The sequence below is a fragment of the Ictidomys tridecemlineatus genome, chromosome 8 (genome assembly GCF_052094955.1).
Source record: "Ictidomys tridecemlineatus isolate mIctTri1 chromosome 8, mIctTri1.hap1, whole genome shotgun sequence".
In the NCBI taxonomy this organism is placed as follows: Eukaryota; Metazoa; Chordata; class Mammalia; order Rodentia; family Sciuridae; genus Ictidomys; species Ictidomys tridecemlineatus.
The window spans coordinates 113,612,163-113,635,024 of NC_135484.1; the positions used below are offsets into that span (position 1 = coordinate 113,612,163).

The 22,862-nt window shown below is 45.7% G+C and overlaps 1 protein-coding gene across 2 annotated transcripts in view; it reads right to left on the reverse strand.

Annotated features, from left to right (window-relative positions):
- Positions 1–3,063: 3,063 nt before the first annotated feature.
- Tbc1d22b (TBC1 domain family member 22B) overlaps positions 3,064–22,862 on the reverse strand; it is a 71,854-nt gene continuing 52,055 nt past the window's right edge. Inside the window, exons 9-13 of one of the 2 annotated variants that reach the window (XM_005318743.5) lie at positions 22,046–22,152; positions 21,498–21,573; positions 19,321–19,448; positions 18,959–19,054; positions 3,064–5,102 (exon numbers count right to left, since the gene is read on the reverse strand). In XM_005318743.5, the coding sequence (XP_005318800.1) occupies positions 4,974–5,102; positions 18,959–19,054; positions 19,321–19,448; positions 21,498–21,573; positions 22,046–22,152 (536 nt within the window). In that variant the 3' untranslated portion in view covers positions 3,064–4,973. The remainder of the gene's footprint in view (positions 5,103–18,958; positions 19,055–19,320; positions 19,449–21,497; positions 21,574–22,045; positions 22,153–22,862) is intronic. The other variant, XM_078020083.1, reaches the window with a different exon arrangement.

Sequence of the window (22,862 nt, forward strand, 5' to 3'; positions counted from 1 at the left end):
ATCCCCAGTATTTCTAAATAAATAAATAAACAAATCTAAAACTTTTATCAGTGACTCAAAGGGCGAGATGCTTGATCTCACTTTGTCTTCCTAATACAGCTGTTTTTCTTTTTAATTTTTTTTAGATGTTGATGGATCTTTATTTTATTCATTTATTTATATGTGGTGCTGAGGATCGAACACAGCGCCTCACACATGCTAGGCAAGTGCTCTACCACTGAGCCACAACTCTGGCCCCTTAATACAGCTGTTTTGATATAAGTTTTTCTTTCCTGCTTTTCACCATTAATTTTTCTGTTTGCTTTTTGGGGTAAATGGCTGAACCTATTTTGTTGGAACGGCCCAAGTCAGGTCTCTGGCCTAGGACTTTGGTTATAAAAAGATAGACCTAAATCCAACCATATAATTTGTAAATGGTCTAAATTCACCAAAAACAAAACAACAAAAAAAAAAAAAAAAAAAGAAAGAAAGAAAGAAAGAAAAAAAGAAAAACCCAGGAGATTGTTAGACTGAATTGGAGAATAGGACCCAGCTCTATTTGTCTCTAAGAAATCCACATTAACTATAAAGACACACACAACTTAAAATAAAGACACTTGGCATCTCTGCCTTCACCATTGTAACAACTTAAAGACACACATAACTTCAAAGGGTCAAAAAAAAAATTGGAGACCAGTCGTTTCAAGAGCAGGTCTGGGCTTTCTTCTCTTAGACACCTGAGCTGGTTGGTACAGTGGGGTGGTCACCAGTGAAATGAGCTAGTGTGGCTATAAGCTATGTACCCCAGGGACTAGCTCAAGATTCCCCACACAGCTGTCACTTTAGGCAGGGACTATCACACCCACCTCACCCCAAGAATCCAGAGCTCATAAACCCCCTGCAGCACCAAACTGATCAGGGGTTCCCTTACTTGCAAGAATTCTAATTCAACCTTTGCCAAAGTCAGGGAATGCACTTTTTGGGAGGATGGCTTTGATCTGACACAGTTGTACGTGTGCTGCAACTACCCTGGCAAAATGGGCACAGGCTCACAAGATACTGGTCCTGGGGCATTGTAATTCATGCTTTCTGATTCTGTATAAATTTCACCTTTTTCATCATGAATCTAAAAGTCACCACTCTGGTGTCTCTAGTAGCTTCCCAAACTGTCTTCTACCAGGAGATGAGTATTGCCAAGTCCCAAGAGAGGACTTGGCTACTGAAGGATTGGGCTACTGGGGCTGTTTCTGCTTCAAGTGCACAGGCTTCACATAGACATACTGACATGCAGAAGTCCAACCCAAGCCATTGCTGTCAACAAGAGACTCTCCTCTAGAAGATGAGGTCACTACTTGAGGAATCTGTGACACTATCCTTTCACTGGTGAATAAAAACGGAGGGAGGGCCTATTTAAGAAGAACTCTGGAGATTGTGATTGTAGAAACATTGGATGAATTGCAGGTCAGAGTATGCCAGGATCAGTTTGGAAGTCTTCATCTATTTTTTAGTCAGAATCAAACATATTTTAGAAGATGCTTGACTTTCTGCATAAATGAAAAGCAGATTTTTAAAAATAAAACCTAGTTCAGGTTATTTTCAGCCTCAGGTACAATGAATGGCCTCAGTACAAATAATATGAAGTGTGTTTTCATGACAAAAGTTAAATTCTAAAGTTAATTGTGAACAGTCACTAGAATTTCAAAGTTAAATTCCCTCCATGTACTTATGGAAAAGTTTGTCTCCATTTTCAACTTATTTTTATAAGTTGTTTTCTGCAGTGCTGGGGATTAAGCCCAGAGCCCTGTGCACGCTAAGCAAGCAGCTCTTCACTGAACTTTGCCTCCAGCCCTTCTTCTTCTTTTTTTAAAAAATTTTGATACAGGGTATGGCTGTTGCCAGGCTGAACTCAAACTTGCTTTCCTCCTGCCTCCCCCTCCCCAGTAACTGGTATTACAGGCACGCACTACTGCACCTGGCTCCTTCTTCTATTTTTTCCCCTCTTTAATCCATTCTGTGGCTTGGAAAGTGGAGCTGGTGCATGTCTGGGATCCCTTAGCCTACTTGTGTGATGCTAAGCCAGGAAGATCACAAGCTCAAGGTCAGACTGGGTGACTTAGTGAGACTCTGTCTCAAAATAAATTTTTTAAAAAAGGACTGGGGATGTAGCTCAGCGGTACAGTGCTTGCCTGGCATGTGTGAGGCCCTGGTTTCAATATTCAGTTGTGGGGAGAAAAGCAAAATAAAAAACAACACAAACAGCTGGAGTGCTAGCGATCACCTTGAAACATTGATCTCTCCTAGGAACAGAGCTCAGCTTGCCAGGACTTCATCAGCGTAACAGCCCTGGGTGGCCCGCTTCTAGACGTTTATGTGAGAGAAGTAGATTCCCATCTTGTGTAAACCACTGCTTGTTTCTGTTTCATGTAGCTAAGCCGAATCCCTCTATGGGTCTAACCAGAAACCAAGATACAGTCTCATCTGAATCCTAGAAAGGACTTCTGGGTGGGAAACAATGCCAACCTTTTCTTTGTGGACGATAAATGGTAAGGTCACCAAAGACCAACAGCCTGTAACAGAAGGCCTAACTGAGGACCCTAAATGGAGAGCCAGTCTTGGTGGAAAACACCCAACAGGAAGCCAGGAGGAGCTGCGTACTTCCCTGACCCGGAGGCTGCCTTCCTGGCCAGGGCTGGGCTTTCCTCTGAGCACCAGGAGGGTGCTGAGTAGCTATCTCCAGGCTTTCATCCAGCGCGGAGGTTCCAGTCCATTTTCCAACCTCCTTTATATACTCCATTTCAAACCTGAAATAATCCATGTAAAGCGCTGGCCCGGTGCTTAGCACGTGGGAGGCACGTGTCATCTTTAGGAACCATGTCACTCATTTTTGTAGTTTTCATAGTCCCTTTCACAGAGCAGGTGCCCAGTGTGTGCCGACCTGGGAGAATGCCTGCTGCTCTTCAGCTGGGCCCCTGCTTGCCCTCCAGAAGGCCTGCCCCACATGTATGAGTATCAGCAAGAAAAACCCAGGAAAAGGAGAACCTTTGGCTCCAGGTTACATGAATCCACCAGAGAAAAAGCAGCAGATGGAGGAGGAAATACACTATTTATTTACAATTTGTTCACTTTATCCACAATTTCCCATACAAACATAAAAACTAAAAAAATAAAACCACCACTTGGGAACACAAGTGTCTTTCTGTAATTAGTCTGGTTGAGGGAGGCAGAGGCCCCCCTGCTCTGTGAAGGAGGCTACTGAGGCACACCAAAGGGGGAGAGGAGGAGGAAGAACGCCTGAGAAACAGCTCACGAGAACCTCGCACACGTGTGGGTGGGTGGTGTGTGGAGGGCTTTGCTGGCAGAGACCTGGGGTGGCCCCCGTGAGGACACTGCTTGGCTTCCCAAGGGGATGACAGCTTGCCACCCTGCTCCACTTCTCCACTGCCAAACACCAAAAGTCAAAAATGGGTCGCACATCTCATGAGCTGTGTGGTGTGATGGTGACAGTAGGGGACACCTAATGTTGCTCTCTGAGAAGAGCCCCAATCCCAGGGATGCTCAGGACACTCCTTCCCTTGGCACTGACCAGTTGGTCACAGCTTCTGTCCTTAATCCAACGCTGACTTAAACATGGGAAAACAAAAGCCCTCCCCAGAGTCCAGGGAAAGGCAAGGGTCAAAAACACGGAGAAAGGGCTTCTGCCTTCACAGTCCTTTCTGGAGGAGGCTGCCAGGGGTGAGGGTGGGGGCGGGGTGGGAAGCTCTGCCACGGAAGAGGGGAGGGGCAGGGCAGATGTTCCAGAAAGGCCCAGGATGGGAAGAAAGGGGAGCAAAGACACTGAGACACTGACGCGGGCTGGGCCTCCCTAGCAGACCCTGCTCCACTGCCTTCAGAGAGGGCGCCCTGAAACCAACCTGGAGGCGCTGAAGCCACCAGCCTGGCAAGCTCATCTGTGCTAGTGACCTAGATTGCTTTCACGTGTTGATGCACATTATAAATATAAAATCATATCTGCTACAAAGAGGACATATATTTGTACATCTTCACCCATATACATAATAACACAATTTACACATAATATCTTGGAGTGGGTCGTCATGGAAACAAAGGTTTGGAGAGGTAAAAAGCCCCTTCTCCCTTCCCGCCTGGTCATTCTCAAGGATGCTTGTACACTTGGTCACGGGGGCCCTTCCCAACTGGTTCTGATGGGGCTAGTCTGGACACAGCAATTCAGACATGTAATGAAATGCTGACAGGTGTGCACACACACACTCACACGCACAGACACAGGGATCTGGTGAGAAAAAGTAAAAGAAAATTCCTAGCCCTTGGGTGTAGGCCTCTTCCCAGAGTTAAAAGCATCAGTGCCTCCTCCATCTGAGAACTGTCTCAAGTAGCTGCCCTTCACTGGCTCAGACTAGGGCAGGAGAAGGATTAGGAAACCAGGGAGGGGGGCGGGGCCTGGAGTCTTCTGAAAACATAAGGCATATTTGACCTGTGATCAAATCAAACTAAGTCACAAAAAGCAACTGTGTCAAAGCCTAATACTTCCATGCCTTAGGCATGTAATAGATTCTGTGGGGTTTTCTTCCTGTTTAAAGAGAGAGAGAGAAAAAAAAAAAGTGATGGTATCACTTGGGACCTGGAGGCAAAAGCCAGCCAGTCCAAGTCGGTCCACGCAGGGACAATGTGAGTGAGACCCTGAGCCTCCCCTTCTTTTGTCCAGTTTTTTTAAAAGGGGCAGACAACCCTGTACCTCCTTTTCTGTCCTCTCCCAGAGCTGGGCCCATCCACATGGCATGGAATACTGAGAGTGGTCCAAGAGACATCCAGAGACACGGAGTGGTGGACGCCAAGAAGTTAAGACCTGGGTGGTGGGGTGAGCTTTTTACAGCAGGAGTGGTTCCTGGCTGGGGTCCACGGCTCGCACGGTGGCCACAGTGATCAGATTGCCATCAGAGATGGGGGCAGTCTGGGTCCCCAGGGGGAGACAGCACCTATCGGCGGTAGTGATTGGGGGCGTCAGCAAACATGTACTTGAGTCTATACGCCTCGGCCAGAAGCAGCCCGATCTCTTCGTTGCCCCAGTGTATCGTAGGTAGGTTCTGTAGCAGCATGAGGAGACCCTGGAAGGCAAGAAAGGGCTTATATTGCTTTCCACACTGTAGACCACAGAACCAGTAGGACCCCTCTTAAGACTCAGGGCTGAGATGGGGCTTTCCTTCTGCGCCCCACACCCCCAGGGTCCAGCCTTCAGCCTCCCAAACTGCATGCAGCCTTGGCCGCTAGCTCACCCCAAGAAGCCTTGAAAAGCCTCTGCTGATTCTTTGATCCACTAACACCCACCTCTTTAAAAACCATAAATGGAGAATAACAAAAAAGCTTTTAAGAGAAATAATCACTCATCATCCAAATATAGCTCTCCTGCTTTGGAGGTATTCCGTCTCAGTTTTTCTTTCTTCCTTATATGTTTCTTTAAATAGTTGTAATCATAATTACAATTTTATATGTACTTTAATCACCTTTCTTAAACTATAATTTTCATGCTTTTCAATCCAGCCTTCACAAATGGTTAGTCTCAAAGCTGGCAGACCATCCAGGCTACATCCTAATTTGCTCAGCCACTTCCCCTTTGTTAGATACGGAATCCACTTTTTTTCTCGTCTTTAGGGAGAGGGTCGCACTCCTGCTATAAAAAGCTCACCCCACCACCCAGGTCTTAACTTCTTGGCGTCCACCACTCCATGTCTCTGGATATCTCTTGGATCACTCTCAGTATGGCAACTGGACATCCTTCTCCTAACCTCAATGTTTCCTTGCTGTCCTTGAGGTCCCCTTGTTCTAAGGCTGTCCTCAGCCTATCTGTCCAGCTTTCTGTCCACCACCCCACCCTCACCCAGCCAGGTCCACTTCAGCCACATTTGTGTGTGCTGCCGTGGCCTGGTTTCTGCTCTTCCTCTCATCTGGAACACTTTCTCTTCTCCTCCATCTAGCTAAATCCTATTCAGCTTTCAAAGTCCAGTTTTCTCAAAGAGCTCCACGGAAACAGCCTATTAAAGAGGATATTAGAATAAAATGAATGGGATTTTAGGTTATCTCTCTAATTTAGTTGCCCATGCTGTTTGTTGCTGCTGCTTCATATTATTTTTCTCTTTCTGAATTAGGTAGTCTTATTTTTCCAATTATAAAAGTAACAGTCATACGACACGAAATACAGAAGCCATAAGAAACTTACAAGATTGAATACATATAATTCATACAATTCTTGATATGTCAAGAGACACTAAAAACCAGTTTAAAATATAAGAAACTAGGAGAAAATATGTATGCCACCTATAAAAGATAAAAAGGTCAATATCCACATCAATAAGGAGCACCACAGAGCACGGTGGCGCACACTTGTAATCCCAGTGACTTGGGAGGATGAAGCAGGAGGATCACGAGTTTGAAGTCAGTCTCAGCAATTTAGTAAGGCCCTAAGCAACTTATCAAGACCTCATTTCAAAATAAAATACAAAAAGGGCTGGGGGTGTGACTCAGCAGTTAAGTGCCCCTGGATTCAATCCCAGGTTCAAAAACAAATAAATAAATAATAAAATAAAATAAATAAAACCCGAGTACCTACAGATCAGTGAAAGAAAAGACAAGAAGCCAAGTAAGACAACAGATGAGCGATGAGAACAGATAACAAGAGAATGCCCACGGCCCTCCACACACTATTTTTACTTCTAAAAACCCTGCTTTGGGATGATCTGAATATTCCACCAGTGCTTCACAGTTTTTAGTGTCAAGATCTTACATATTTTTCACGAGGTTTTTTGTTTTAGTGACAGAAGTTCAGCTGGGCATATGGTTGCCCATGGCACATTATTGCTATGCGCAGCCAAAATGATCAAGTCTCGGCCAATTCTGGGATGGGAGCAGAAATGATCCGCATGTAACTTCTAGCTTCTGCCCTCAGCTTCTTCTCTGCCTAGAAAATGGATATGGGGGCTGGGCTTGTAGCTAATTGGCTGACGTGTGAAGCCCGAGGTTTGATCCTCAGCACCACATAAAAAAATAAATAAATAAAACAAAGATGTGTCCATCTACAACTAAAAAAAAAAAAAAAAAAATGGGTATGAATGAAAAACTGGAAATAGTCATCTTATACCATAGGACAAAAGCCACATGTTGAAGATGGCAGGGCAATAAATAGAAGATCCCCAAGTCCCTGCCTTTCTGGAACCACCGCATTATTCCTGAACTGCTCTTAGAATGTTAGTTCAGGAAAGTAAATGGCTATCTTGTTTTAAGTCACTATTATTTGGGGTCATCAGTTATAGTAGACAGTAGATAATTTCATATCACCTTAACAAATATAGGCTGTATCTAGCCAAATTAGAAATGCTCACAGTTGAGCTTGCTCATCATCCTAGCTACTTAGGAGGCCAAGACAGGAAGATCACAAATTCAAGGCCAGCCTGGGCGATTCAAGATAAAGTAAATTTCTCAAAATAAAATAAATAGAAAAAGGGCTGGAAATTTCGCTTGGTGGTAGAACACTTGCCTTGCCCGAGTGAGGTCCTGGATTCAATTTCCAGAACCACCACTAGCGGCTAGGGCTACAGCTCAGGAGAAAAGTACTTGCCTAGCTTGTGCAAGGATGTCAATTTGATCTCCAGCATGGAAAAAAAAAAAAGAAAGAAAGAAAGAAAGAAGAAAAAAGAAAAGGAAATGTACATGGTCTTTGATCTAGCAACTCCATCCTGGGGAAATATTTACATTCATGGTCAAAGGTATACACTGCATCATTGCTTCACATGATGAGAAAAGTGTCTGTCACTATGGCAACAGTTAGATAAAGAGAAATGGTGGTGTTTAAGACAAATGAAGTAGTTCTACCTGGACTAACATGGGAAGATATCAAAGACATTTTTAAATGGATAAAAGAGAAAGTTGCAAAAAATATTTATAGTAGGATCTCACTTAGATAAAAGAAAACACAACATATCTGTACATACGTGTGTGTACTTAACAACTTGGGTGGTGAACTCTTAAGAGTTACCTTTGGGGAGTGAAGTCTTTTACTTTTCTCTAATTATACTTCTGTATCTTTTGAAATAAAGTCTATATATTACATGTGTGATAAAACTTTTTTTTCATGTAATATAGTGTAAATTTTGTTTAGTTAAAAATAAGAAGGCAGAAAATAAATTACTCATAACTTCATGATCAAGAGGAAGGCATTTTTAAACATTCTGGCATACTTCTTTCTAATCCTTTTCCTGAGCATTTTTCATAGTAAATATTTTCTCTATATAATTTTGAATCTATTTGGCATTAATCATAAGCATTTCCTCTAATATTAAAAACTCCCAGCCGGGTGCAGTGGTGTATGCCTAAAATCCCAGTGTCTTGGGAGGCTGAGGCAGAATTGCAAGTTCAAAGCCTGCCTCAGCAACTTAATGAGGCCTTAAGCAACTTAGTGAGACCCTGTCTCTTAAAAAAATACAGAAAAAGAGCTAGGAATGTAGCTCAGTGGTTAAGCATCCCTGGGTTCAATCCCTGGTACCAATAAATAAATAAATAAATAAATAAACAATTTCCCTTAGACATTTTCAATAGCCAGAGAATTTTCCATAATGTAAAATGTAGCATAATTTATATCTTCATATTTAATTATTTCTGGTTTTTCATTATGATAAAATTATAATAAACACATTTGTACATAAATCCATCTCTTGGATTTTTTTTAAAGGCTAAATTCCTAGAAATGAAATTACTGTGTCAAAAGGCACAAATGGCAGCTGGGGTTGTGGCTCAGTGGTATAGCACTCGCCTAGCATGCATAAGGCACTGGGTTCAATCCTCAGCACCACATAAATGTAAAATAAATATATATTTTTAAAAAAGGCACAAATGTCTGTAATTTCAGTTACTCTGGAGGCGAAGGCAGGAGGATGGCAAGTTCAAATCCAGCCTCAGGGCTGGGGATATAGCTCAGAGGTAGAATGCTTGCCTAACATGTGCAAGGCTCTGTATTCAATCCCCAGTACTGATGGGGGTGGAAGTGAGCACCCTTAGCAACTTAGTGAGGCCCTGTTTCAAAGTATTAAGAATAAAAGGGACTGGGGATATAGCTCAGTATTAGAGCACACCTGTGTTCTGAAAACAAACAAACAAACAAACAAAAAAAACAAAAACAAGAGGCACAAACAATTTTTAAAGGTACTAATATTCATCCAGAAAATGTACTCCAAGAGCACACCCTTTTCCATAGATCACCAATATACACATTGACCTCGTTAATTGTGATGATCCCTTAGATCCCCAAGGCTGCGAACAGAACTCAAAATCTATAGTCAAAATGGTGGGGAACCCACAGGAAGGACATGAGAAAAGAATCGGGCTACACACTTTTCTATATGTCTACACTCTCCCTTCCATGGTTGCTCTCATTCTCTTTCTTCCCTTTTTGGTTTTTTGTTTTTACAGTATTGGGAATTGAACCCAGGGATGCTCTACCACTGGGCTTTATAGTCCACTGTATTTTATTTTGAGACAGGGCCTCACCAAATTGCCCAAGCCACCCCTGAACTTGTGATCCTCCTGTGTATCTAGGTGATGACTTTGGAATATGATACCCATGAATTCCTTGGCCTTGGCCCCTTGGGCTCCTCTCCTGTTTCCTATTTCTTTTCCTTTACGTGTCCCCATCCCCACACAAACTGGAAAAGGTATTATCTCTTTTTGACAACCTCCTCCCCGGGAGTCTACTTTTATTCTCAGTTGGGCAGACTAATCTAGAGATCTTAATCTTTTCTGTTCTTTAGACTTTTGGGTGTCTGGTGAAGCCTAAGGATCCCTTCTCAGAATAATGATTTTAAATACATAAAATACATAATATAGCTATTAAAATATATTTTAAATGGGAAATCCCTACATCTGTATGGTAAGTTTTCAAGTACCCATTTTTTTTTCTTTTATCTTTTTTTGGCTTGTTGGAGTTTAAAATTTTTTCTATAATGGTTACATAATTTGTATAATTGATACAGAAAAACAACCAACAAAAGGCTAAGCTCTCTAGAAGAGAATATACTGTGCTGTGATGGGAGATATCTATAACTTCTAATTCTTCTAAGCTTAACAGAAACTTCTGGGAAGCTTCCAAATAATTCCACCCCTGGACAAGTTAACCTCTCACTTCCTCCATGAGTAAGGCTTAGCTGTAAGGAACACTTCTGCCACCTGGTGTCAATGCCTGGGAACTGCAGTACCCCACCCCCAGCCTCCATCACCCCCACCGCAGCACATCCTAGCACTGCAAAAATGGGAAACCCTGTCCATTGGATAAAGACATAGCACGGTGAATAACCATAGCTGGGGGACAAAGGTATTAATCACAAATCAGGAGCTCTTATCTAGGGGTTGAGAAGAGCCACTACAGAGAATGGCTGAGATTTGTTACAGAGCCAGTTCCACGGGAGCATTAAGCATGACATGCTGTTAGATGAAATACGATGGCAGACAGTCGGGAGAAGGCAGCGTGCAGGACAAGCAATGGAGAGCAGTTTTCAATTAATGGAAAGGGGGAAGCTGGCTTTTACAGAAGAAGCCTAAACATGGCTGAAACAGAAGAAAAGGGCCTGGCACAGTACCTGCTGAGAATCCACAGATCCCAAAGGAAAAGGCAATGTGACTGAGAAGGAATGTGAGTCATGTGTGAGGAGTGGAAGAAAACAATTAGATAAGGGACTAAAGGAGGAGAAGGTTATTAAGTAGTGAACAGAAACTCTGATAAAGGAAAGGCAGAGGGGAACCTCATTAGCAAATGCTTTAGGAAGAACTGGGGAGGAAGAGGGAGAATAAGATTAATTAGACTGGCAGTGACCACCTACTGAGATGTACTCCATACCAGACTGGCTCTGAATGCTTACCTGTACTTTGTACTAACTCACCAATCCTCATATCAACTCCATGAGATACATTATATCCATTTTACAGAAGAGGAAACCCTCACAGAGGTTAAGGAACTTGCCCAAGGTTACAGAGCAGTGCTGGGCTGGGATTAAACCAGACAATCTGGCTCAAGAGCTTGCGCTCATTTCTATACCACGCGCTGCCAGCCCTGGGGGGAGAAAGAAGTGAGGCATAAAGAAAAAGGAACAAAAAGAAAACAAGTCATAGGAGAAGCTGCTGGAAGGAAATCTCGGAGTCGACTAATTTCACTCAGTGATAAGGGCTCAGCACAACCAAAGATAGAATGTGTAATAATTAACAGCTAAAGAATTTAAAAGGTGGCATAAAATTAGACTATTAAATAAGATATTGTATGCAGAATCACTTTGCAATATTGGAACATTATTTGCAATTGTAAAGTGTATTCAGGCGTGTAAAAATACTTTCCTAGTCAAGTAAGTACTTTAAAACAAACCTCTCCTATTCTGAGAATCAGTGAGGTAACAAAATATTTCCCCTGGTCCCAATATAATGTTTCAAAATCATGTTCTTGCCTATAAACTTTGAGAGTCAAATTTGTATCCATTGGTTTCTCCGGTACCAAAGCACCTAGTGCATTTGGCATCTTTTCCTCCTTACAGAAAGCTGTATAGAATTTTTGTTTCCATGTCTAGGAGTCATTCCCTTTCTCATACCAGTTTTTTTTTTTTTTTTTTTTTTTAGTGGAGCTTCAATTCTGGGTTCCCTCCAAACCCTTCTTACAGGCAGGACTCAAACTGGCAATTCACCAAATGTCTGTAAAGACAGGACCTGCACCCAATTCCACAACCACACCCAGAAGTCATGGGTGGTGCCATTTGGTTCAAGGAATCGATTTACTTTTAGTCCGTCCTGGAGGCCCGGAGCACCCTGGGCTTGCACTATTTCACTTAATAACTCTGACCTGTCTCCTCCTTCATAGCGGAACTCTCTCCAAGACTCTCCAGTAAAGAAAGAACAAAGAATGCTTCAATTTGGTGGTGCAGAGTCACTGCATGGTTACATGACTCCCTTGTGGGTTCCCTTTTTATACATTTAAAGGAACTTTGATTACTAAGCCTCGGTCCCCTGCGCGGTGCTTCTCTGCTGTCCGAGTGTTGGCACCTGCTCTCACATGTCTGTAGGCTCCACGTACTTGTACTTTCCCAGAATGGCTTCCTAGACTGCAGAGGGACCAGGTATTTGGGGGTGCCTGTCCTCTCTGACTCACACATATTCCTCCTAGAGAGAGCAGGTCAGAGAACAACAGTCCGCAGGCTTCTGGTGAGTTTCGTGATCCTGTACGAATCCTTTGCCCGCTGTGCCCCTGTGCCCACAGCTCAGTGTAACTGGTGCTCTCTGCTGATTTTTTCCCTTGGAGGTGCTTCCCTCCCTCCCAGCAGCTCCTCTGTGTTTGGTGCACTCCGTGCTGCTGCTCTGATCTAAAGGACCTGCCACTCGTTCCCTCACAGAGAACTCATCATGACTCCTGTCCTGGGTTTCACATCAACTTGCTTTGGAAAGTCTTTCCCAGACCAGAACCCCGTCTGCCATCTGCCTCAATGGCGTGCTCCATGAATGGGTCATGAATAAAAACTCTCCTCCAACACCTCAAACTTTCACTCCTACAGGGTCTTATGTACGGCTATTCCTCTGCCAGGACATACCTTTCCATGGCTGGCTGCAATGGTGAGGACCTGTCCTCTACCTGGCACTCAGGCAGATGACACCTAGCAAGGTGCAGGCCAGAGGCATGCACGAGAAGGGCCTGTCCTTGGTGTGGCTTTAATCGGAGTGGGGTGGCAGGTACCTTGGTCCTTGCCTAGGTCCCTCAAGAGTCCTCTTTGCTTCTAGGACCATGCTGGCCTCAGGACACACACAGCCCTGTCCCCGGGCTCACAGCCCTCTGTTCTTACACCTGGTGAGAGAAGCCCCCTCACCCGCTAGGTGGTGCACAACTGCACAGGGGATTGGGTTCTGGTGCTCATGGCCTACGCAGATGTCTTTGTTTGACTGTGGCTACAGCCTCCCTTCAGCTAGGGACTTCTCCCACCATTGCTGCTCCTGTGGAGAGAAATCCACACGCTGAGCACCACGCAATCTCTTGACAGCTACCATCCCTACATTCAACTGGTTCTGTGACTTGGTAGTCCTGAATCCTAGAGTCACCCTTTTCCCCTTGAATACCCAAAATGCCAACAACATCAAGATCCTCGCTTGGTACCAAAAGTCTAATAATTTACTCTTCAGCATTCCCACATAAGAAAAGAAGCATGTGGTTGGGGATTCAGCTCAATGACAGAGCGCCTGCCTAGCACAAGGCCCCAAGTTCAGACCTCGGCCCTGAAAATAAAAAAAAAAGCGAGAAAGGAAGCATTTACCCATTTTGCTTTGGGTGATTTTTGCACAGTCAACTGTGTATTTGGTAGGTAGGTCTTCAGTGTTGTTACACTTGTCTCCACCAATTACATTCTTCCCAATCTTGTGGTGGTGGCCTCAGGGACCACATCTTAAGCGTCACCTCAATAACTTTTTACATATACACAAGCCCAAGTATCCACCAGCCAGATCAGAACAGAGAACTGTTCTGTGCCCAGAAGACTCCTGTCCCTCTCCAGCCACCACTCTCCCTCAGCAGCTAATCTGACCACCAGGCTGGGGCAGGGCTCCAGGACTCCAGGAGAGGGACACAGCCCAGCAAGCCATCTCCAGGGACTGCCTGTGCCTGGCGCTCACAACCCCCATCTCCCACAGAGAACTGGGGTAGTACTCAGGTACCTGGAACACAGAGCATGAGAGGGCAGCAGGAATCACAGGTCCTCTGAAAGTGGAAGAAGAAAAACCCAGAAGCCAGAATAGGACAAGGAGGACCTTGGAGGAATTCTTTTTCAGGTTTAAAAGAACCGATTTTTGTGTTCAATACTTCTTTGTGAGGAGAGTCTGCTAGCAACTGCCAAGGAGATGGGAGGAGGCAGCTGGGGGAGTGCGGGGGTGGGGGGGAGTAAGCAGGCCCTATCTGTGAGCAGCCCAGAAGCATGTAGCCAGGCCCCAGGAAGAGTGGCAGCAGGCACAGTGGTTCACAGGTCTCCACCACTCACTCTCCCAGTGACTTTCACCTAATTACTTGTGGTGACACATTTTCCCCATTTGTAACAGTTGGGGTACCAGTTATAGACTACCAAGTATTTTGTTCCAAGGATTAAATGAATTAACAAAGGTCAACATTTAGGATAGTGCCTATACATTAAAAGTGCTAATGGGCTGGGGCTGGGGCTCAGTGGTAGAGTGCTTGCCTAGCATGTGTGAGGCCCTGGGTTGATCCTCAGCACCACTTAAAAATAAATAAATAAAATAAAGATATTGTGCCCAACTACAACTAAAAAATAAATATTTTAAAAAAGTGCTAAGAATTAGCTCTTACTATATGGAACCTTATGAAATTGTCGATATTCAAATATTCTCTCTTATAACAGCAATTGCATATGATTCAACCTAACATCATTAGCATTATTCTATTATACCAGCCCAGACAAAGGACATAATTGCAAAGGGCCCCCTCCTAGTACAAAAGAGGCTTGGCCCAGCCCTGTCGCAAGTTCTCATTTCAAGCAGCCCAGAGTCCCTGAGGACTGGTCATTCTACCCACACAGTGCCTGTGACATGCCTCAGATTCCCTTGCTAAGAGCTCTCAGGAAGGAAACCTCTTAATGTGATGCTCCTTTGTCAGGTTTGGTCCCTCCCTCAGGTAGGCAGCCGCTCGGCCAGAGGGAAAGAAGCAGATGCCTTTCCTCCTGGGGACTCTTACCACAGCTGGGACCCTGCCCTTTGCTCCTGTGTATGCTGATGCCTCCTCTCCAGTCCAGTTTGCTCATCCAGTTTGGTAGTTTCACCGAGGATGAGCCCAGCATGGTGACTCATTAGGTTGGAAACTTGGGTGTCTGGCCCACCACCTTGATACTGGGGATTGACCAGGGCCTCACACGTGCTAAACAAGCATTCTACCTACAACCATGTTACATCCCTAGCCCTTTTTGTGATTTATTTTATTTTGAAACAGGACCTGGATGGCTTCAAACTTGCCATCCTCCAGGTAGATAATATTAATAACAAAACTGCTGAGTTTTTTTTTTTTTTTTTGGTGTGTGTGGTACTGGGTTCTGGGGATTAAACCCAGGGACGGGACTACCACTCAGCTACATTTTCTACTCATTTTATTTTTTATTTTTGAGACAGGGTCTCACTAAATTGCTAAGGTTGGCCTAGAACTTGTGATTCTCCTGCCTCAGCCTTCCGAATTGCTGGGATTACAAGCATGTGCCACCATGCCTGGCTAATAAGCTCACTATTTTGACAGCTAAGTGCCAAGTACATTATTCCAACTGCTTCACATGCATGAACTCAATTAATCTTTATAAGAGCCCTAGGAGGCAGGTACTATTATCCCCATTTTACAGATAGGAAAACCAAGGCACAGAGAGTTAAGTGACTTGCTAAATGTTGCACACTCGGAAAAGTGGCAGAGCTAGAATTAGACCCCAGGTGGTCTGGCTCCAAAGACCATGTCCTATTCTGCATTGTCCCCAAGATGGCTGTTTTTCCTCTGAAACTCCCTTACACCAAGCTCTTCTTCCCAGCTCTTCGGGGTGACAAGTGGCTGGTTTCCCGAAAATGCCACAACTCCCATTTTTATTTCAGCAACCACTTCACCTGGTTTTTCCTTGTGTTGCTTATGAGAGCTTTTAGCCCTAAAACTGGCTTTCTGTGATCTCTGAATTCACTCGCGGAGCTTTCTTTGTGGTGATTTAATACCAGCAGCCCTTTAGCAGGGGGGATGCACATGTCTCCTTTCTCTGCAAAGGTCATGTCCAACCGTTCACGATCTTGCACAGTACGCTGTGCCCTCGTTCCCCACACTTCTGCCATGATTCTTTCTCCTGAAGGCTACCACCTGTCTAGCCTAACAGCCAGGCACATTTTTTCTTTCAGTATTCATAGAACTTTAGAACTGTGGGGGTGGAAGGAACTCTGCAGATTATCCAGTTCAATCGCCCATTCTATTTGGTCTAAAGAAAGAGGGGAGTGTCCCCCCCCCCCCACAGAAGGATCAACTGAAGCATTAACAAAGCAGCAGACAAAAAGCAAAAAAAGCTCAGGGCTAGTCTGTGGGTTTCTGCCGAAGGGCCTCAGACCCATCGGAAAACTGAACACGCTCTATGGTAAGGAACGTCACTATGACTAACAATCTGTTTTTGTTTTTGTTTTGGTACTGGGCATTGAACCCAGGGGTGCTCTACCATTGAACTACATCCCCAGCCCTTCTTATCATTTACATCAAGACAGGCATAGAGAGCCAAGTGACTTGCTTAATGTGCAACACCTGGAAAAGGGCCTCACTAAGTTGCTTAGGGCCTTGCTAAATTGCTGAGGCTGGTCTTGACCTTCCATCCTCCTGCCTCAGCCTCCCAAGTTGCTGGGATTACAGGCATGCACCACCAAGTCTGGTTACTAACACAGTCTTAAAGTCATAGAGCATTGTCCTCTGCTCCATGACAACATTGTGAATTGCTAAAAGCCATTCCAGGAATCACCTGCACCTCTCTAAGCTAATCTGGGGGGCACTCTGATCACATCTGACAAGGCTCTCTGAGCCTGGCTCATGATAACTAAATTAGACCTCATGCTCTCAATATCCTACTGCACCTCAACCACATTATCAAAATTGATAGTTCACCCCGGTGCACAGCCATTCCAGCCCCTTGTCCTCATTTATCCTGGGATGTCACATATGCTGCTTGTTGGCAGAAGCCAGGTTCTTAATCAGCGGTCTGCAGCCTTGGCACCTCAGCCAGCACCGACTCAGGGAAGTCAGCTCATCTGCTCTCCTTGTTCTCCAAAGCCCTCCGTGGGCAGGCTGAGCCTGTCTCCCCATCTCCCTACAGAACAGACATCTGTTCTTTCACTACCTAACACCAATTACAGGGCTGACTGCTCAGGGGTCACATGGAGATGCTGATGCTCTTGGCGACAACTACGTCGCTGGCTGGACTCAGAAACACATTCAGCTTCTCCCCACCCTTCCCCCAGTTTTAAAAGAACTATATGCCCATTAAAGACAGACAAACCCCCTCAGTTCAGAAATGAACACAGCATAGAAACAAATGTCCTCCCACCAGATCGTGACCAGGAACAACCTCCAGGCTGCACTCCCTCAGATGGCACAGCCTGGCCACCTCTCTCCTAACTCCACATTCCCTCTCCCCTGGAGTTCCACACCTAGATCAGGCCTTTCTGGAGTTTTCTTCAGAGGGATTCAACATGTCCCCGCCTAGGCCTTCAGGACACTGTCCTCTCACAGGGCATCCACTCTCGGCCTCCTTTGTCCGTCTGTCTCTCCTCCCTGACCTCTTCTCGTAGGTGTGCCAGGGCTCACACTTGCTTCCTCAGGGATCTCACCCAGTGTCCTGGCCTTAAGCAGCTTCTAGCCAAAGGCCCCTAAACTATGCGTCCAGTTGAGACCCCTCTCTTTCAGACTTGCGACTCACAATGTCCCTTGGATACCCAATGCATTTGAAATTCAACACGCTCAGTACTGAATTCCCGACTCCTTCCCCATTAACCTGCTTCCCCTTCGCCTTCTCCTCACACTGCGAACACCCTTCTGCCACTCGCGCTCTACACGCAATTCATCGGGAAAGCCTGAGACCCCAGACCTGGGAACTTCTCACACCCTACCGTCACCACCCAGGTCCAAGCCACTCTCATATCTCCCTGGAGAACAACGGCAGCATCCTGGCTGCCTCTTCCACCCCATAGACACCTACAGGTCACAAAAAAGCAGGGTGATTCTTCCAAGGTTACCAGTCAGATCATGTCCCTCCTCTGATCAAGACCCTCCTGTGGCTTCCCTTCCACTCAAAGTGAAAGCCAGAGTCTTGGCAGTGGCTCCGAGTCCTGTGTCTGGGTCCCTGTGACTTCTCTGCCCTCACTCTTCCTGCTCTTCTCTGGGATCACTGCTCCAGGCCTCGTTGGTCACCACCGTGATTCTTCCACAGCCCAGCTGTGCTGCTGTCTTGGGGCCTTTGCTCCAGCTTTTCCCTCTCCTCCAATTCTTCCAGAAGCCCACATGGCTCGCTCTCTCACCCTCCTCTCACCTTGCTCAAATGCCATCCCTCAGTGAGCTTATCCTGACTACTTTATTTGAAATTGCAGCTTGGATGAGTGCACACCTGTAATCCCAGAGACTTAGGAGGCTGAGGCAGGAGAAACATATAAGTTCAAGGGCTGCCTCAGCAACTTAGGAGTCCCTGCCTCAAAATAAAAAAATAAAAAGTGCTGGGGAAGTAGCTCAGTGGCTAAGCACCCCTGGGTTCAAACTCTACTACCAAAAAAAAAAAAAAAAAAGAGAGAATACGTATTTTTTATTCCCATCTGTTTTTGGGTACTAGGGATTGAATTCATGGGTGCTTGACCACTGAGCCACATCCCCATCCGTATTTTGTATTTTATTTAGAAATAGAGTCTCACTGAGTTGCTTAGCGCCTCACCATTGCTGAACCCAGCTTTGAACTCACGATCCTCCGGCCTCAGCCTCCTGAGCATCTGGGATTATAGGCATGTGCCATTGTGCCCAGCCTCTTCTAACATTTTTAAAAATTTACTATTTACTATGCTTTTATTGTGTGTCTCCCATCAACTAATATTTAGGCTCCATGAGAACAGAGGCCTCTGTTTCATTTCCCAGTATATCCTACACTGCCGAAGGTGTCTAGCATGGCAGGCTTTCAATAAATGCTCGCCAATGAATGGATGAAAGACGTTAGGCTGTCCAGCTAGTCTGCAGCTACTCTGCAGCCTTTCTGACACAAAGATCCTTTTCAGACCCAAGGCCTCTGGACTCCACTGACTTCCTGCCACTCGGGCACTCTCTCCTGAGTATCCTTTCTCCCTTCCAATCCCCACCCCAGGTACCTGCTATGGCACCAACTGTTTTACAGCCATTGAGGGCTGACTCCTGGCCACTCACCTGAAAGTCCTCCTCGTCCAAGATCTCCTTCCTCCACTTGATCAAGAAGGCCGCACACACATAGAGATGAAAGTGGGAGAACCCTTCTGGTTCAGACTGGGAAGGAAAACAGAGACAGTCCTGACAAGGAGCCAGCTGTGGTCCTCTTAGTTCCAACCCTTCTGGAAGCTGCAGAAGCAGCAGGACATCACTTGCAGGGCAGGGCACCTAGAGGCTGAGAAGACTTAGCAAGGGCCCTGCTCTTGAGGCCAAGGCAGACACAGAGGTAGGAGGTGATGGGAATTTCTGGGCACTCCTCACAGGGCAGGGAGCTGGGCACCTAAGGAACTGCCTGGCACAGAGCGGCAGGGGTCTCTTCATACCTGGTACGTGTCCCACAAGCGGATGGTGCAGCGAAGAGGAAGCTCCCGCATGAGCAGATTATTCATCCACCGAAAGGCAAACTGTAGGTATTCAACCTCGTACCTCCTGAAGTGATTATGCACCTGCTCTGAAACAGGAAGCATCGTGGGCCCTGAAAGCTCTCAGGAGCCCCAAAGGCAGATTCCATTTTTTATCACCCCTCCCTCGGGGAGCCAGACACAGGGGGGCAAACAGGCATCAGACGGCTCTTTGCATTTTGATTCTATCTGATTCTCATAGCAACTGTAGCTCAGGGAGCCCAGCACGTGGAACTAGCCTGACATCCCAAAGTGATGCTCTCGGTGCCCTCTGCCTGCACGGGGCCGCTCTGGCCACAGAACAGGAGACATACGGTTCACTTGGCTGCTGAATCTTATTACTCATCAGAGAAGGAGCCAGAATGGAAAAGAACCTTGGAGGTCACCTTGGCCATTCTCCCAACAGTGAGGAATTCCTCCTCAGCATCCCTGACAGATGGCTAGCCAGCAGGGACTGTGCCACTGCCAGTGAAAGGGGCTCACTGACCCACCAAGGGCAGCTTCTTCCACTGATTTACCGAGTGATTTATCAGAAGGCACTTTACCAACTTCAACAGAATCTAGCCACCTACTAACTCCCAGCCCTTGGGATCAATGTGGTATTCTGACACAAGTCAAAACAAACCGGGTTTCCATTCTACGTGACATCTCTTCAAATAATGCTTACTAGGAGTGTTTTGGTTTGATTGTTTTTTGCATTTCTGGGAATGGAATCAAGGGCCTTGAGGATGCTAGGCAAGTGCTCTACCACTGAACTACAGCCCTAGCTCCTAATATCTTTTTTTTTTAAACTTTGAGACAGGGTCTCACAAGTTGCCCAGGCTGGCTCGCAACTTACGATCCTCCTGCCTCAACCTCCTGAGTAGCCCGAATTATAGGCATAGCCACCAAGTCTGGCTCCTGATACAGTTCTTGAAAGAACTATTAACCATGCTTACTTCAGGGGAATAGAATTTAAGGAAGAAGATAGATTTCTAATTACTACATGTTTTTCTGCATTGTTTAAACTTCTGTAATGAGGAAGTAATACTTCTAAAATGCAAAGAAACGAGATATATACATTTAAAAGCTACTATCTTAGAGTGCCAGGCCTTAATTCATCAGGTAATTATAAGGGCAGGGAAAAAAAAAAGTGGCCAGTGGCAGAAAGCACGGCCTCTGCCCTCTGGAACTGCTCAGCCTCTGGCAGCCAGCGTAGCAACCCAGGAAAAGGCAGCACATGTCCCATGCTAAGCTCTGGAAGAGCGATGCCAGACACTGCCAGTTGGGCCCCAGCATGGGTGCCAACAGCTGGGTTAGGTGATAAGACACAGGAAAACATTCCACTGCACTGTGCAGGAGAAATGGTGAGTAAACAAATAAGGCCAGGAGACTAAAACTCTAAGTCATAACAAAGAGAAGAGTGAGTAGAACCAATCAGGAAGGTTTTCTTTTTAAATATTTTTTTTTAGTTGTCAATGGACTTTTATTTTATTTGTTTTTATGCGATGCTGAGGATTGAACCCAGTGCCTCAAAAACCCCAGGCCAAAAGGGTCCCAGAGAGCTCTAGCAAGTCCTGCCTGCTGGGTTCTCAAAGAGACCTGAGGATCCAGCATCAAGCCTAGGAGTTCCAAGTTACATCACTGCAGAAAGTGTGTATGGCAGCTTAAAAGGCTTAAAGCTAACAGTAATGGGAAGCCACAGGAGGATCCTGAGTAGAAGAGGAGGCGCTGGAACAGTACTTTAGAAGAATGCAAATAGGTGATAGATGGTTTGAAAAAAAGAGTATGGAGGAGGCAAGTCCTTCTAGAAGGAAACTGTAGAAATCTGGGAAAGCTGGACCAGAGATGTGCCTAGGAAGTACAGAAGAGGTAGACAGAACAGAGTTGCTGAAGGAGAACCGACAGAACTGAGATAGAAAACGAAGAGGAAAGAAAAACTTGAGATACCTGCAGAGGCCTCCCCTTACCTTCCTGCTGAGACGTGGGAGGGTGCTGGTGCTGACGACAGCAGTGAGCTACGGGGAAGGGCTAGGAAGGGAGCTGAGGGACCAAGGATTCTGGCTTGTGTCAGAATCATACGGGCTACTGCTAGAGAATTCCTGTTCCTTTGGACCTACCATCAATCCGGCTGACGAGCTCTTCCAGTGCCTTGACTTTCTTCTGGATCCCTGGTTGTGCAAAGGTATAGTTATCCTGCAGACGATACAGAGCCCAGGATGAACAGGGACCCCAAACAGTGGTGCCCCTGCCCCTCAAGTTCACTGAAACTCGTTAAAAAGTACAAGTTATTGTGTGAGGAATGGCCTGTTCAGTGTTGTAATGCTGTTGCTGATGGCTGATCACAGTGTTTCGGGGAACAAAGAATTGCCAGAACAGTGTAGTATGAGTAATGCCTGATGAAGTCCTGCTGGGTGTGAGCACAGCCACAGGGCGCTGTGTGTGTGTGGCAGAATGGAGGGGCCTACTCTGAGGACAGAATCCGTGCACCACACAGATTTTCTCAGACTCCCAGGGACACTAGACAGATGCAAAGCTAACAGAAAGAGATAAAGGAGGAACCACGGTGGGCAGGTAGCCCTGTCTGATACTGAAGAGCAACAAGGGCACTGAAGGCCTGAAGGAGCCTCTGGACCTAGCTGTCCTCACAGAGGAAGAACCAGCTCACCTGGATCCCATCCAGCAGCTTGCTCATGCACCAAAAGCTGTCAGCTTCAATGCTTCGCAGCATGTCCTGAGACAAATTGGTCACGTCAAAGTTCTCCACATCCTCTTCTGTAAAACAAAAGGTGAAGAAAGTCCAGAGGTCTTTTCTAAAAACGAAGAAAGAAAGAGTCTAGTGTCTTCAACAGGGTCCTTCTGACCAGGGGAGAACCAGGCTAACCTGATGTCAAGGAACTGCACCTCGCCTCCCCTTGTCGGGGGGACAAATGGATCCCAGGGAAGTTCCTGAGGGTTTCATTACAATACTGAATAGGCCATTTCTCACACCAATCCCACTGGGATCAACAACTCTTTCTCCTCCTCTGCACTTGTTCATTCAGCTTTAGAAAGTGATAATTCAGGTCTCCTGTTCAATGAGCTATACCCAGCTCACTGGAGACAGTCTGGAAAATTCTTTGATGTCAAAAATTCTGTGAGCTGTCTTTGCACACTCTCACTCACAATTACACGTAGCAAAAATAGCTGGGATCAGATAGCCCACACAATGCATTTTGAGGATGGAATCCCTGAATGCTGATAAGGCAGATCAGCTCATGCGCATGTATGTGTGCATGCGTGCGCGCGCGCACACACATATACATTCTCTCTCTCCTTTTTATTTTTGGCAGTACTGGGGATTGAGCCCAGGGCCTTGAGCTTGTGTAAATGTTCACCACTAAGCTACACCCTGACCCTGAACCTATGGTCCTGTCACTGAGAAGTGAAGGTATGTGCCTGAGGGAGGGTGGACCCAGACTGTGAGTGCTTCTAGGATTTAATTC